The sequence below is a fragment of the Vulpes vulpes genome, chromosome 8, assembly GCF_048418805.1.
Source record: "Vulpes vulpes isolate BD-2025 chromosome 8, VulVul3, whole genome shotgun sequence".
NCBI lineage: Eukaryota > Metazoa > Chordata > Mammalia > Carnivora > Canidae > Vulpes > Vulpes vulpes.
Window position 1 is genome coordinate 2147039 of NC_132787.1, and position 16052 is coordinate 2163090.

General features: G+C 41.4%; 1 protein-coding gene across 4 annotated transcripts in view; it reads right to left on the reverse strand.

Moving 5' to 3' along the window:
- The window catches only part of EIF4B (eukaryotic translation initiation factor 4B), a 31392-nt gene extending 15623 nt beyond the window's left edge, over positions 1-15769 (reverse strand). Inside the window, exons 1-4 of one of the 4 annotated variants that reach the window (XM_072765211.1) lie at positions 15480-15769; positions 6524-6661; positions 5320-5528; positions 1632-1748 (exon numbers count right to left, since the gene is read on the reverse strand). In XM_072765211.1, coding sequence (XP_072621312.1) covers positions 1632-1748; positions 5320-5528; positions 6524-6661; positions 15480-15492 — 477 coding nt within the window. In that variant the 5' untranslated portion in view covers positions 15493-15769. The remainder of the gene's footprint in view (positions 1-1631; positions 1749-5319; positions 5529-6523; positions 6662-15479) is intronic. The other 3 variants (XM_072765210.1, XM_072765209.1, XM_072765208.1) reach the window with 3 other exon arrangements.
- Between the last annotated feature and the right edge of the window lie 283 nt (positions 15770-16052).

Genomic DNA, 16052 nt, shown 5'->3' on the forward strand with positions numbered 1-16052 from the left:
AACACTCCAATTTGTTGGCTAAAGAATCCTTTATAAAGACTTGAAAACTGAAATAACCCCTTAGAATTAACAAATTTAGAGTTGGGCTTATATCAACGTCACAACAAGCATCTTACTATTTTTATAAAGTTGTACTCCACAATATTAGCCTTTTAACTATCAAAGGCAATTTATCAAGTGTGGCAACTAGCTAAAATAAAAGGCATATTTGGGTCCAGAGCAATTATTCATTCAGACATTTGCAGAGTCCCTACTATGCACCAGCAAAAGCGCAGTAATTATGATCTCTATTATCTCAAGTTCTTTCACTCAGTATTACCTTCAGATTAATCAGTTCCTCCAGGACACCCTCTGACTTCCCTTTCCCACATCATTACTTATACACTTTGAACCCAATTAATTCTACTGCTGATTTTTCCTCATTTCACAGTAGAATCTACAGTTGAAGAAGGATAACAATGAATTTTAGTTGAAAACACCTAGGATTATATTAAATATCACCATGATGAAATCTCTAGAAACAAAGAAACTCCTAAGTCTGGACCATGACAGCATTTTACATAATAAAAATAATACAGCAAATTTCAAACAATGAAACCATATGGTATTCTTTCCCTTATCTAGACTGAGAAGTTAAAAATTAGTCATGTTAATAAAACCTAAAAATGATCTGAGAAGAAAAACTCTGGAGCATCTTTAAGCTTTTCATATATTTAATTTTGACATTTCCTTCAGATTACCATGGTTGTACTTAATTATGAGACAGGAGGAGTATTTTAAGAGGTATTGATTTAAACTGTGTCAAATGAAAAGAGAGAAAGGGAGTCCTTTTCCTTCCCAGATATAATTAGTTTGATTTTTAGTCACTAGAAGTTTAAAAAAAAAAATGCAGGTCCTTTACTAGAAATTTCTATTACTAATAGGTAACTAACTAAATGCTTCAATATCCTGCTTGGGCTATCTTAAGGATCACTGCATGACACAAATCACTCAAACTGTCATTAGAGTTAGATTTAATCCTCATAGCCCTGAATGTATTAACAGCTCAATCTCCTTTTCCTACTAAATCTCTAGTGTGTCTGGACAGAAAAATATCTCTGGGCAATGTTAAAAAGCAGAAGCACTAAATGTTTACTGTCATTTTCCTGAGAGATTCCCTATTACAAATGACATCCCAATGAGAAACGTTTCTAAACTCTCTTAAAATTATCAAAAACACCAGTAACTTCCCTAAAAACCAGATAATGCCTTTAACACTAAAATGATTAACACTACTTTTCTATTTCCTTTGATCTGGTAAGATTATTTTGAAAGAGCAAAGCCCTAAGAGCGGAGACAAAGCTGCGAATGAATGAATGAACGAGAGCTTCTATTAAAGACTTGGTGTGGTGGGTTTCTTCCATTATTTTCCACCTAAGTTACCTCCCTGAGTTACTGGAGTCTGTTGAACTTGCCTGAGGAAAATGAGACTTGCTAGATGTTGAATATTAACTGTTACACTATTGCTTTTTTTGGGTAGATACTATGAAATACTTTGAAATAGCTAGTGACCCAACCAAAAACATATTGATAAACATAAGATTGGTTAGCTCCCACCCCTCAAACTCCCCACCTTATTTTCTTTCTTTTACCTCTTCGTTGAGGCTCAGGGCACTGAGCAAAGAATCCAGGTCCTCAAACTCAGCGTAACCAAAACCTTTCAACCTCTCTGGATTGCTGGGTTCACGTGGTAAACGCACTGCACTGATCTGAAGGAGTAAAGAAACATTTCCCAATTAAGTGTTCTTGCCCATCTTGTCTCTTTCCCCCCTAACCACTGCATATGCAGTGAATTTCTCTAAAGAACACACAAGAACTGGGGTGCCTGGGTGGCTCAGAGTAAGTGTCTGACTCTTATTCTCTGCTCAGGTCTTGATCTCAGGGTCTTGAGTTCAAGCCCCACAGTGGGCTCCATGCTGGGCCTAGAGCCTATTTAAAATAACAACAAAAAACCCAAACCACAAGATCCTGTCTCCAGAAGAGAAAGCAGTGCAAAGAGATAGAAGACTTCACTCTATGCCATTAAACCTTCCCGATTTGATTATGAATTTAACCCTTAAAAATATCCCCCAAAATAAAAAAAACCCCAAACATGAGTTCAGGGTAGTCTCTGAGTCCCTGACTTTTGCCTCATTTTACAAGTCTAGTTTTTAGATGTTTTTCAATAAAGAGCAACTAACTGCCCATCCCACAGTTTATCTCTTTATGCTTATATTGTACTTGGTTTTATTTTTTTTTAATTACTTATTTATTTATTTATTTTAATAGTCACACAGAGAGAGAGAGAGAGGCAGAGACACAGGCAGAGGGAGAAGCAGGCTCCATGCACCGGGAGCCCGACGTGGGATTCGATACCAGGTCTCCAGGATCGCGCCCTGGGCCAAAGGCAGGCGCCAAACCGCTGCACCACCCAGGGATCCCTGTACTTGGTTTTAATATGTATATTTCTATTTCAGAAATTTGACTCCATTTTTGCCATAGTTTTCTAGGTAGTGTATTTTTTTTGGAGCCCTTACCTGAGAAATGTTAGTCAACTCATATATTAACCAATGCTTTACTGAATCAAACGCTGTATTGTAAATCCCCACAAACCCTACCTCCTGTTAATTCTAAGATGGCAAACTATTGCATTTTTACTCTTAAAGTACAGGAAAAATTTATACTAACCTGATTTTGAGGTTACCTTGTGTTTTCTAATTGTAGGTTTGCAGGATTCCCTCTCTTCAATTTTCATAAAACTTTCCGTGGCACTAACTTGTATTTGTTATTTACAAGGTACATACTACTCTTCATTTCCAAATATTTTAAACTATTTTTGGCCAGCTTTTTGAGGGCTTCCACATGTTTTCTTACCCGTTTACTTCAATTCTTTGGTATTTTGCATGTATTCAAATTATATTCTTCTACATCACTGATCTGATCATTTATTCTGACTCCCAACATACAGATTTTGTTATAGCCTCTTTAAATTCTAGTTTAAGGAAAAAAAAATCTAATTTAACTCAACTCTTGAAGATAGCAGGAAAAGGACAAAATATAAAAGGTAGAAGTAGCTCCAAATCCAGTTCTAGAGCATTAACAGTGAAAAGCTCTGAATAGGCCAGAGGTTACTTAACACTCTATAGAAGAGGCCAAGAAAGTGAAATAAAAAACAGGTCAGCCTTCTAATTGTACTACCTATTTGTACAGAGAGGAAGATTTATAGGTGGTAGTCAAAAAAATAATCACACTGTGGGGGTGCCTGGCTGGCTCAGTCAGTAGAGCATGAGACTTTATTTTTTTAAGATTTTCCTTATTTTAGGGGATCCCTGGGTGGCTCAGCAGTTGAACACCTGCCTTCAGCCGAGGGTGTGACCCGGGGTCCCATGATCGAGTTCCATGTAGGGCTCCCTGCACGGAGCCTGCTTTTCTGCCTCTCTCTGGGTCTCTCATGAATAAATAAATAATATCTTAAAAAACAAAAAAAAGATTTTACTTATTTTAGAAAGAGAGAGAATGAACACATGGGCCAGAGCAGGGGCAGAGGGGAGAGAATTCTCAAGCAGACTTCCTGCTGAGTGTGGAGCCTGAGGCAGGGCTCAATCCTACAACCCAGCTGAAACCAAGTTGGATGCTCAACCAACTGAACCAACCTAGGCCCCTGAGCATGCAAATCTTGATCTCAGGGCTGGGAGTTCAAGCCCCACATTTGGTGCAGAGATTATTTAAAAATAAAATCTTAAATCATGCCAGAAAATCCAGCCATAAAAGCTAGTAGCCCATACAGAGAACAGGATCTCAGAAGGGAGTCAAAAAACAAAGTAAAAGTGGAGGAGAGAGTAGATCTTTAGAGGAAATGCACTTTTTAAAAGAAAAAGTAAAGTCTATCCCCAGCACGGGGCTTGAACTCACCACCCTGAGATCAAGAGTCACATGCTCTACAGACTGAGCCAGCTAGGCACCCCAAGGAAATGTATTTTTTAATGCGTTGCCATTGGACCCTGGAGAAAAACCCAAGAGAACTGGAAATTGTGACTCATTCTGATTTTTGAAGTCCTAAATATCTTTTTTTTTCTTTTTCTTTTTCTTTTTTTAAGATTTATTTATTTACTCATAAGATACATGCACAGAGAGAGGCAGAGAGAGAAGCAGGCTCCATGCAGGGAGCCTGATGTGGGACTCGACTCCAGGACTCCGGGATCACACCCTGAGCTAAAGGCAGACGCTCAACCAACTAAGCCACACAGGCGCCCCACCTTTCTTTCTTTTTTAAAAAAGATTTTCTTTTTTTAAGTAATCTCTATAACCAATGCAGGGCTTGAACTTACAATCTTGAGATCAAGAGCCACATGGTCTACTGACTGAGCCAGCCAGGGGTCCTAACTATTTTTAAATCAAAGTTTGAAAAATACAGCTTCTCCTAAGCACTTGTATATTCACTTTTCAATCATTCTGGAATCTTCTAGATCAGCATTCCAAACATCCTCCCTTAAGCTTTTTAAGCATGCCTATAAACACTGTGAATTGCACTATATGTGGCATCAAGCTCACAGAAACTTATCTTTTTTAAAAATATTTTATTTATCTGACATGGAAAAAGAGAACATGTGAGCTCATGTGCACTAAAGCAAGGGGAACAACAGGCAGAGGGAGGAGAAGCAGGCTCCCCACTGAGCAAGGAGCCCAACATGGAGCTCAATCCCAGGACCCTGGGATCACGACCTGAGCCGAAGAAAGATGCATAACCGACTGAGCCACCCAGGTGCCCAAGAACCTTTAATAATTTTAGCACATTCTTGCTAATGTAAATTATGTATCTTCTCAGTTAAAGGTATTCATATGTAAAACTAAAAAGTGATTTTGATATAAGCCTGAGTGTCATTAACAGAATGACTGAGTTCAGAGAAACTTTGAATCTTACAACATAACTGGTCTATTTTTTTTTTAAGTAATCTATATACCCAATGTGGGGCTCAGATTCATGACCTGAGATCAAGAGTAGGCTCCACTGACTGAGCCAGCCAGGTGCTCCTGGGTATATCACTTTGAAGATTCTTAATGAGAAGAGGTGTAGGTTTTTGAGAGATCACTAAGGCTCTGCATCACTAAAGCTCAAGACTATCTGATTGGTGTGGGATGAGAACATTCTCAAAGTGCCTGAACACCACTTCATCAATTATATACTCATTTCTTCCAAGTCTAGAGACAGCCTTAGAACCTTTCCCAGCTTAGAAATTCAGACTGTCACTACCAATATGCTAGTCTCCATATGCAGTTACTTCCTTAAACCTTTACACTTACATTTAATCCTCTAAAGAATTCCTTAATGGAATCTTCTGTGACATCATAGGGCAGGTTCCCTAGAAAAGCAGTATAGGGTGGCGATTTTGGAAGACGGCTCCGGTCGATATTGGGTTCCCGAGCAGCCCGTGGAGCAGTGGGCAGGATGGAACGGTCAATTGGAGGTGCCCTATACACGTCATCGTCATTACTGTGCCAAGTGGTTGAAACTAGGATAGAAAAGTAAACAGAAAAAATTAGAGAAAATTTCCCTTACTGCTATTGTAGGATGAGGACCCATGGTAAATGCCAAGGATTAAATAAGCTACACAGAGAAACAGATAATAAAAAGGCACTTAAACAAGGGCACTTTACACAGAGAAAGTGCTACTGAAATGTCAGAACCAGGTTAACAATGCAACCAGTATTCACTATCTCTTGGTTTCTAAGTATTTTGAGGCCTTTGAAGGCCCAGGCTTTTGTTGACATTATTGTAACTCTTTTTCCTTATGCAGCAAAGAAAAAGAAACAACTATTAATGGAATGTTACTATGAGCCAGGTATTATATATTCATTATATCCCATCTTATCTTTTTAATAATCCTGTGAGGTTGTTTCATTTCTACAGAAAAGGAAACTCAGATGTCAGGGATATTCAATAACTTGATCAAGTTTACAAAGATGGCAGAGCAGGAGATGATAATCCTAGTAGAGGTGGAACTCAAACCCGGGTCCCTCTCAGTCCAGATGTATTTAAACACTGCTGACAACTCTCATATTCCTAACTTTTTGGGTGGACAAAGTGTTTTCTTCGTGGTTTATCCTCCTCTTAAAAATGAAACAAAACACAACTCAATCCCATCCCGTTCCTCAGACCATTTTGTTTACCCCCGACTTCATAAAAATAGCTCCCAGAAGAAATTATTTCTTGGTTCTGAAATATAAACAGCTTGCAGATTACATTGTGATATCAGAACGTCACATTAGTAGTCTAGTCTTCAACTTTGCAAAGAAAATAATAATACCCTGAGAAAAATCTGTTCAGCCCCCAGTCATAAACTCTCAAAAGCCTAAACCTTAAATTCTATACATAAAATTTATGGTTCTACAAAATGAGTAGGTTCTTTTCAGAATACAAGTGTGAACTATTACTATGGAACGGGTTTGGCCTTGAAAAGAATGAAAACTCCAAGCACTGTGGGAAATTTAAAAAAAAAAAAATTACCATCTCCTTCCAGGTCGTCTGTTTCATCAGCCCAGCTGACTGGTTTGGGGACATAGGTGCTTCCTCCCCCAGTCCCTCCATCTTCAGCCAGAAAGTCTGTTAGGGAGATAGTTTTCCCCTTCTTATTCTTCTTTTTTGCTGTTTTAAAAAAGCAAAAAGAAAGATTGTTTATCATTTCCTTGGGTATTTAAAGAGTGGTACAGTGCACTACTGTTAAAGCAACATGAAGAGCCACCAAAAGACAAGACGGCATACTATACAGATATAAATGAGGACAAAGCATGATACACTGGCATATGGCAAGAAAACTCAGTGAAAACTGCCAAAATGAATTTGCTTATGTATGAAGGGTCTAGAAAGTTTCAGCATTAAGACAGGTGGGATCAACCTTTTATTTCTACTATATTCATTCACATATCATTGGAAAATTTTAATTTAGTAACTACTTGTGTTTATGACAGGAGACTAGGGATCTCTGGATGGCTCAGCAGTTGAGCGTCTGCCTTTGGCCCAGGGCATGATCCCCGAGTTCTAGGATCGAGTCCCACATCTGGCTCCCTGCATGGAGCCTGCTTCTCCCTCTGCCTGTGTCTCTACCTCTCTCTCTCTCATGAATAAATAAAATCTTTAAAAAAAAAAAAAAGATAGGCAACTATATTCACTGCTCCTGGTATACAAAGAACTAAAACAAAGCTCCTACCCCTAAGAACATACTCATTTTGGCATTTATATGGATTGTTTGATACTTGTAAAATGACCACATGAGGTAGGAATCATTACTATCAATTTACAAAAAAGAAAACTAAGCCTCAGAGAGGTTAAATGACTATCCTACAGTTACAGAGATATTAGATAGCAGAGCTAGAATTAAACCCAGGGTTTTGGATACCAAATCTAGACCTCTTCCCACAGGAGCCTCAGCCCCTAAGAGCTTGCTATTAGTTCTATGGAAGGAGGGGCAGGGGTTACCATAACCATGGTAAAGTGTATTACTCACTGTCATTTTAAAGTGTTCACAATGTAAGACTCTACAGAGCTGGACTTCTCTGCCTGCTGGGAAAAAAAAATTCCTCACCTACCCTAACACTACAAAGATGAGACAGGGTACTAAGGGGAAAGCATAAGTAACCCCTAAGAACGAACACATTCAAATGTTTTCTGTGGTTATGAAATCTTTACACATTTCCAAGTGGCTCTTTTTAGTGGACTGATCTCGGTTCTTTAACTATCTCTCAGGACTTTTTCTGAGATGGCACCAGTCAGCGGCTACTGCAGAAGAGCCAAAAGGACTGAAATCCTAAAACTGACTCCTGAAAGCAGCCCCTACATGATAAGAAAAAAGCAAGCAGCTTTGTTCTAACAAAGACCAGTTTTGTGGCTTTTATAATCATGAGTTCCTCCTCCATGTTCCAATTCTCATCTCATTTTCAATCCAAGAAGACTAAGAATTTGTAACATGATGCAACCATTTGTTTAACCAAAGGATGCTCTCTCATCTGGCACCTTTCTTTTAAAAAATCCAACTTTCAGGGAGCTCCTGGGTGGCTCAGTCGGTTAAGTGGCTGACTCTTGGTTTCTGCTCAGGTCGTGATCTCAAGGTGGTGGGATAGAGCCTGAGGCCTGTGTCGTTGTGTTCTGCAGTCAGCAGGGATTCTTTCCCTCTGTCCCCACCTCAACAAACAAACAAACAAACAAACAACAACAAAAAACCCCACCCAACTTTCAGGAAATAAATGTGACCTGCTTGCTATGAATGTTATGAACAGACTTCTGGACATACTAAGAACCTGAGGCATTATGGTCTCAATGTGCCAACCAGATGAACTCGGGTGCAATAATACTGAGGGAAAATAGTGTTGGATGTAGTTTCCATGATTCTTCCAAGTGACTTAATACCAATCCTGCTTTAAAAGCATCATTTCTGGGCAGCCTGGGTGGCTCAGCGGTTTAGCGCCACCTTCAGCCCAGGGTGTGATCCTGGAGACCTGGGATCCAGTCCCAGGTCGGGCACCCTGCATGGAGCCTGCTTCTCCCTCTGCCTGTGTCTCTGCCTCTCTCTCATGAATAAATAAAATCTTAAAAAAAAAAAAAATAAATAAAAGCATCATTTCTGATTAACCAGATTATATTTTGGATCTATTCTATGCTATGAAAGAAAGCAGTTATCCAGAGTTTGGGTCCTGTAGCTATCAATTTTGCACACCTGGTTTATATGCAAAGGCCTGGGAAAAATTTATTAAGCAAATGTGAACAAGATATAAAGCCTGCCTCTGAAGTAGAATGTTCACACTGTACAGGCTTATTTTCATCCTTTCCACATCCTCTAATTGAAAAAGTGTTGGGGACTAATATGATCCTAGAGAGCCTTACTCTCATGGGGCTTAACCTAGTACCATCAGCTAATACCCAATTATTGATCTGCCTGGTCACTGGGGAAATAAATATAAAACTGGTGGTCAGTCCATGAGGTCAAGTTCAACATAAAAACAATAATAATTTATTAAAGCACCCCTGTCCCCCTTGTTCTATATACATATCTAATATCAAAACAGCAGAATATAGAATTAACCTGTCTTTGGTCTGACTTTGGCTTTTACCAACTTTCTAGATCAGGGTTTCTCAACTTTTATCTCTTGATTTTTTTAACCCCCTCTCCCCAACTCTTGACCAACAAATCCCCCTTTCCTTTTATGTTATTGAGAATTTCAAAATAATAAAGTAAACACCGTAACTTAAAAAAAAAAAATTAGAGCACTGTTTGGTTCAGAGTATCTTTTAAACCATACATCTCCCTTTTCTCTCTCATTCTGTTGCTGTCCCCTCCAAAACCTTCTGGCTGAGAAATCACTGGATGATGGGCAGTCTTCATTTAAAGACAGGGTAAAATTCTTTCACAGGATCTGTAACTTATGTTCATTTAAATCTACCAGCAGCACGGACTTAGTACAAATATAAACAGATTTAAAGGAACTAACCAGCCCTTAGAAAGTAAAATCAGCAAACTAAAGTGGGTGCTAGTGTTTTTTCCATTCTATTTTACTCCAATAACTGAGAAACGATGATGTTATCTAAATCCTCCATGCCCTTAGCTCCTCCAATATCTATCTAGGCCCATTACACGCTTAGGATTTCAAGTCTTCTCTTGATAATCACTTGCCATGTGATCAAACTGGTCCAGCTCTTAATTTCTTTAAATCTGATGTGAACTGGTGAAAAAGTTAAACCAACTACCTCATGTAAGAAACAGTAAGTGTCTCAATTATTTAAGGCCAGACCCACACAGACTAAGGGAAAACACACACACCTTAGAAATTTTACTAAATCCTGTCTGCTGACTTAATCACAACTGCAATTTACTGAACAAGTACCAGGTACTTGTGAAGCTCTTTATATACTTGTACAGGTTAAATAAAAGACCTTAAAAGATAGCATTAAAAACTTTTCAGTCAAAAAAAAAAAATTTAAACAAAACAAAACTTTTCAGTCTACCTGTCCTTAAACTGCAGACAAAAACATCTGTGTCCTTAATAAACAGGGTTTCCTACAACAGATATAAAAATAAATACAGGGCACCCCGGGTGGCTCAGTGGTTTAGCGCCGACTTCAGCCCAGGGCCTGATCCTGGAGACCTGGGATGGAGTCCCACATCGGGCTCCCTGCAGGGAGCCTGCTTCTCCCTCTGCCCGTGACTCTGCCTCTCTCTATGAATAAATAAATAATATCTTAAAACAACTAACCAGCTTAACTCTTATTTAGAATTTCTCAACTTCTGCACCACTGACATTCTAGGCTGGGTAATTCTTTGTTGTGGGGGCTGTCCAGTGCATTGTAAGATGTTTAACAGCATCTCCAGCCTCTGCTCATCAGAGGCTAGTATCAAAACCCCCACCCTGCTGTCACAACCAAAAATGCCTTCAGACACTGTAAATGACTCCTCGACGGGTGAGACAAAATTGTCTCCTGGTTGAGAAACATTGGTTTAAGTGGTGGCTTCACATCAATAAATAAAGGACAAACAAAAGGAGATGCTAGCCCTGTATAAAACACACTACCAGAAGTGACTGCAATACTGAGTCTTCAGGATTATCAGGCTGCTGTATGTAAAATATAGGATTCCTTTAGTTTTCTCAGAATGTTTTCCTTTTACCACTGCATTGTATTAGCAACAAAGGCAGCAAATGTCAGATACTGAAGTGACAAAGTCTATTGACTGGCTGCTAGATCCTAATTTCAAAAGGACATCTTAAAGCACTATAAGCAATAAAGCTTATTTGTTGTACAATGCAGATGTACTTCTCCATCTTTAGCTATTATTTCTTATTTAGGAAGAATTCACAAAGCCCGAACATTCATGTGAGGCTCTGTCAAAACTTACATTCCTTAATTTTAGATCTTGTCAGACTAAATCCCACTTATTTTATACGGTTATCAATTCTTCTGAATGTTAGTATCTACAGGCTAAGAAGTCAGAAAATGTCATAAAAACCCATACAAGATTACAGCAGCGTTATTCATAATAGGAAAAAACGGGAAACTCAGATTCCCATCAAACAATGAATGGATAAGTTAAATGTAAATATTCATACAACAGATTTTACAATAAAAAAGAATGAGTACCCATACATCCCACAATATATGAACCCTGAAAATATGCTAAATTAAAGAAGCTAGTAACAGAAGTCTCCACGTTGTATGATTTCATTTTTATGTTTAGAATAGGTAAATACAAATAAACAGATTGGGGGCTGGTGGTGGAAGAAATGACTTCTAATACGGCAAGGCATTTCTTTCTGGAAAGTGAATCTTGCCAAATCTTCCAGAATTAAAAACGAATAATGATAAACAAATGTTCCCTTAAAGAAACAATACCGTATAAATGCACTCAGTCCACCTATACTAGAGTGCCTAGAACTAAATTAATTATGCTGCTGTTTAAAACCAGCCATGAGGTTTCATACAACGTAATATCATAATGTCCACAGGCCTCACCTTACTGCACTACAGTTGAGCACAGTAGAGAATAAAAGCCAAGTAAGAGTAAGCTGCACCACCTTGACCTCACCAATTCAGTTACATGACTCAACTTCTTCATATTGACAGTCGGAGGAAAATGCCATACTGCCTTCCCCTTACCTTTCCACACTCACTATGGTTGTTGATGTAAAAACACAAATTGACTTTGGTGTGTGCACTTAAGTGTACACACATATAATTAATTAGAAATATGCACTTAATTTTTAAAACCAATACTCCGAGGTTAATTCTTTCCCCCATCTTCATGAAAAGTGAATACATTCTGCTATGCGACTAATATGAACAAAGTGGTAGGATATACTGTCAAGCCATACACATATGGTATGTAAATTTGAACTTAAAAAGCTGTCTAAAAGATATATATATATATTTTAAAGACTTTATTTTTATTTTAGAGAGTGTGTGCACGAGTCAGTGAGTAGGGAGGAGTAGAGAGGGAGAGGATCTCAAGCTGACTCAGTGCTCTCATGACCCTGAGATCAATACCTGAGCAGAAATCAAGAGTCAGATGCTTTAACCAAGCCACCCAGGCACCCCTAAAAGTATACATATATATTTTTTAAGAACTACATTACTTAGAAACACTGTTTCACTTTGACACTCTCCTTTTATCTGCATTTAAATTTTCATACAGTTTATAGTTTTGGCTTTCTGAATCTGGGTATCCTGCTCCCAGAATAACATATGGTAGAGAATGGAATTAAAAAATAGTAATATAGGTAGCCCTTGCTTTTTTTTTTTTTTTAAGATTTTATTTATTTATTCATGAGACACACACACACAGAGAGAGAGAGAGAGAGAGGCGCAGAGACACAGGCAGAGAGAGAAGCAGGCTCCATGCAGGGAAGGGAACCCGATGCGGGACTTGATCCCGGGACTCTAGATCATGCCCCGGGCCAAAGGCAGCCACTAAACCGTTGAGCCACCCAGGGATCCCCAGCCCTAGCTTTTCAAAAGGCTGCATTATGCCATTTGCTTTTATGAAAGACTTACATCATTACTTGTTTTCCCTAACTGAAAGAAACCTAGAGAGGATCTTTGCTCTTACCAAAACAAAAAACAGCATCAGGTGTTTTGCTATAAGCCATAATGCAGGCAGCACACACTTTCAACAGTGTGCCACATTCAAGCTCATTCCCCCAGAATTATACTCAACATCAAACTACCATAGTTTTGAACTGTGTGAATATCTGTGCTTTATCTTGTTAGCAAGATACACCCCAAGGTACCAGGAATGCTCCAAAAAATTTCCCTAAAAACTAATGGTCATCGCTTCTTTGCTTTATGCCATTCCAGTTTACAAAATGCTCTACCCCTGGAGAGCAGGGGAAACCTGTATGTGAACAGTATATAATGAAACTATGTTACTCTTTAAGGAAAAGCACTGTATGTAAACAACTATTCCATCCCTGTGAAAATAATTAAACAAGATGCCACATATGACATTTTCAAGTGCTATACAAGTGAAAGGCCTTCTGTGCATACAACCACTATTTCCAATTTGAAAGCATTTGTCTCAAGTAAGGAGAGCAGTTCAATAGTCCGTTCTGGGACACTTTTGGTTCTTGAAAATTGATGAGGGGTCAACTGGATACTGGTATTGCTGCAAAGAATTTTTTGGTCTCATTTACAAGGGGCCTGTGAAGTTCTATCATATCAAGGGTATTTTCACTGAGAAAATATAAGATATACTTTCAACAAGACATTGAGCATCAGCAAGAAGTATATTGAAAATACACCAAGAATTTTAGTCTCATTACCATGGCCGTATCTGGTAATATTGGCCACTCAACAAAACCAATGAGACTGGAAAGGATGCAAAGTGGGAAAAGTCTGATAAATACCAAATTCCCCAAGGGCAGACTGTCGGATGTAACCTCGTACTCAAGATACTGTTTCTTACACATACTACAAAGCTAAAAAGATTTATGGAACCAAAGTAAAGAGATGAGGGACTCAAAAAGGGGGTAGAGTAAATGTGGAAGAACAGAAGCGGACACCAAGCAAATCCCTTTAGTCTAGATTTCACTCAGTTCTATAAAATGCAGGGCACAGACTGCCAACGTGTCTTCCACCCCTAAAAAAAGCCACGTTATAGTGAAAAACGAATTATGGGCTTTTCACTAAATTATGGCACCAAGCCGTCAAGATGGCAAATCCAGGCCAAATAAGTACTCTAATTCAGATAAAGTTTTTGGGTAGATCCCCAAAATACGATCACATGGAAGCCAACTTTGTAATTTCCAAGTTGATAATGGAGGACAGTCAGGAGTTTCCAAGATTTTGACCTTGCTCTGCTACCTGCAGCCATGTGACCTTGAACAATTTCATCTTTCTCTGCTGGAGATACCACCATCTGCCCACGTTATCTAACAGAGGATCAAATGAGAACATACATACACAGAAGTGCCTGGTCAACTGTCAGGTGCTACACCAATGAAAAGTATTATAATATTCAAGTGCACCTCAATTCCCCCAACATTTTCCAAAAACATACCTAATTTTTAGTGTCCTAGGTTGACAGAGAAAGTCAATTAAAAAAAAAAAATTTATTCATGAGAGACAGAGAGAGGGGCAGAGACACAGGCAGAGGGAGGAGCAAGCTCCATGCAGGGAGCCCCACATGGGACTCGATCCTGGGACCACGGGGTCACGCCCTGGGCCAAAGGTGACGCTCAACTACTGAGCCACCCGGGGAATCCCCAGAAAATCCATTTCTAATGAGAAATGAGTATCTTAGGGATAGCAAGCAATGTTTTGCAGCACCCACGATCATGCCAGAGAAATAAATTATCATCCCCCAAACTAAAGCGAATGCTGAAAATGTTCCAAAGCCCATCGCCAAGTCCTTGAGAAACGCAGACTTGCAGGACACTGCCTGATACTCCCTACTCCAAAGTCCTCTAAAATAAACAAACAAAAAAACAAAAACAAAAAAAATACCCCAACTGTATCCACTAGTATTTTAAAAGCACTCCCCAGTAGTTAAAAAAAAAAAAAAAAAAAAAAAAAGAGAGAGAGAGAAAGAAAAGCTGACTTCTACTATCGGACCTATCAAAATACACCAAAATGGAAGCTGTCAAGGGATCTGATCTTGTTCACCCCCCCTTTTTTTTTTTTTTTTTTGTGGTCCCTCCCCGGCACCTAGAACATGCCTGGCTTGCTTTCTGATCAGTAAAGGCGTACTGATGAAGGAGACAGGGGGGGAAAAAAAAAAAAAAGAAAGAAAGGCCTCGAGACCATCTGGGTCTCCATCCTCGCTCGCGCTGCTCCGACACGTGGGCGCACCGCACCGGGCTCCCCACCCCCACCCCCACCCCCGCGACGTCCACCCTCGGAGGAGCAGCGGGCCGCGGGCCGCACCGGGCGACCCCGAGCGCAGCAAGCGCAAGGGCAGGCGGGAGGCAGGGCAAGGCCCGCGCCCCCGCCGCGCCCCCGGCCCCGCCGCGCCCCAGGCCCGCGCCCCTCGCCCGCCCTACCGCGCACGCGCGCCGCGCCCTCCCCGCCCGCGTTCTAACCGCCCCCCCGCCCCCACCCCGCCCGCCGCGGCCTCGCGCCTCGCACACGTAGCCCGCCGTGCCCGCCCGCGCGCCAACCGCCCACGAGGAGGCCCCCGCCTCCCGCAGAGCCTCCTCGCCGCGCCCCGTCGCTCGGGCCCCAGCCGGAGGCCGGCGTTCCTCCCCGCTCCAACCTCGCGCTGACGGGGTGAAAAGGGTGTGAGGGGGAGGGGAAGGACGCCGTCCCCTCCCCCCCCCGACATCCCGAGGCGATAACCTCACGTGGCCGAGCCGCCGGCCCGCCGCAGCCCCGCAGTCCGAAGGAGAGCGCTGCCGCCCGCTCCCCGATTCCGGGGAACCCGCGGATCAGGCTCGGAGGGCGGCGGACGAGCCTGGTCCTCGGCCGCGCTCGGCCGCTCACTCACCTGAGGCCGCCATGTTGGGAGAGGGAGAGAGAACGCAAAGGACCCGGATGAGGCGATCACGTGATTATAGCGGGAGCGTCGGGCTAGGAGAGGCGAAACTGGGAGGGGGCGGGGCGGCGCTGCTCTGGGTTCGTAAAGCAGCGCGAGGAGGCGGCGCGGCGTCCGACGGGAAGGCCTGCGCGACATGTGGCCAAAGGGGTGGGGCCTGGGCTGTCGCGAAGTCCCTCTCGCTTTACGCAGGGCTCCGCGCGGGCGAGGGGGCGGGCCCCAGGGCCGGCGGACTTCCGGGCGGTGCGTAAGCGTAAGCGGAAGGGGCGGGGCCGGGCGGGCGGGACCTGGATGGCTGGGGCCGCGGGATGCTGCGCTGCGATTGGCTTTGGGGGAAAGGGAAGATGCTGAGTTTCTTTACTTTTGGTGTTTCCACGTGTGGAGACGCATGTGGCTAAGTTACTGAACGTTTTTTGTTTTTTTTTTTTTTTTGATTGCTTTTTGTCGAAGCGAAACAAACCCGGTGTCTTGCGTAAGGATGGAGAAAAAAAAAAAAAAAAAAAGAAGGAATAAGGAGCAAATACG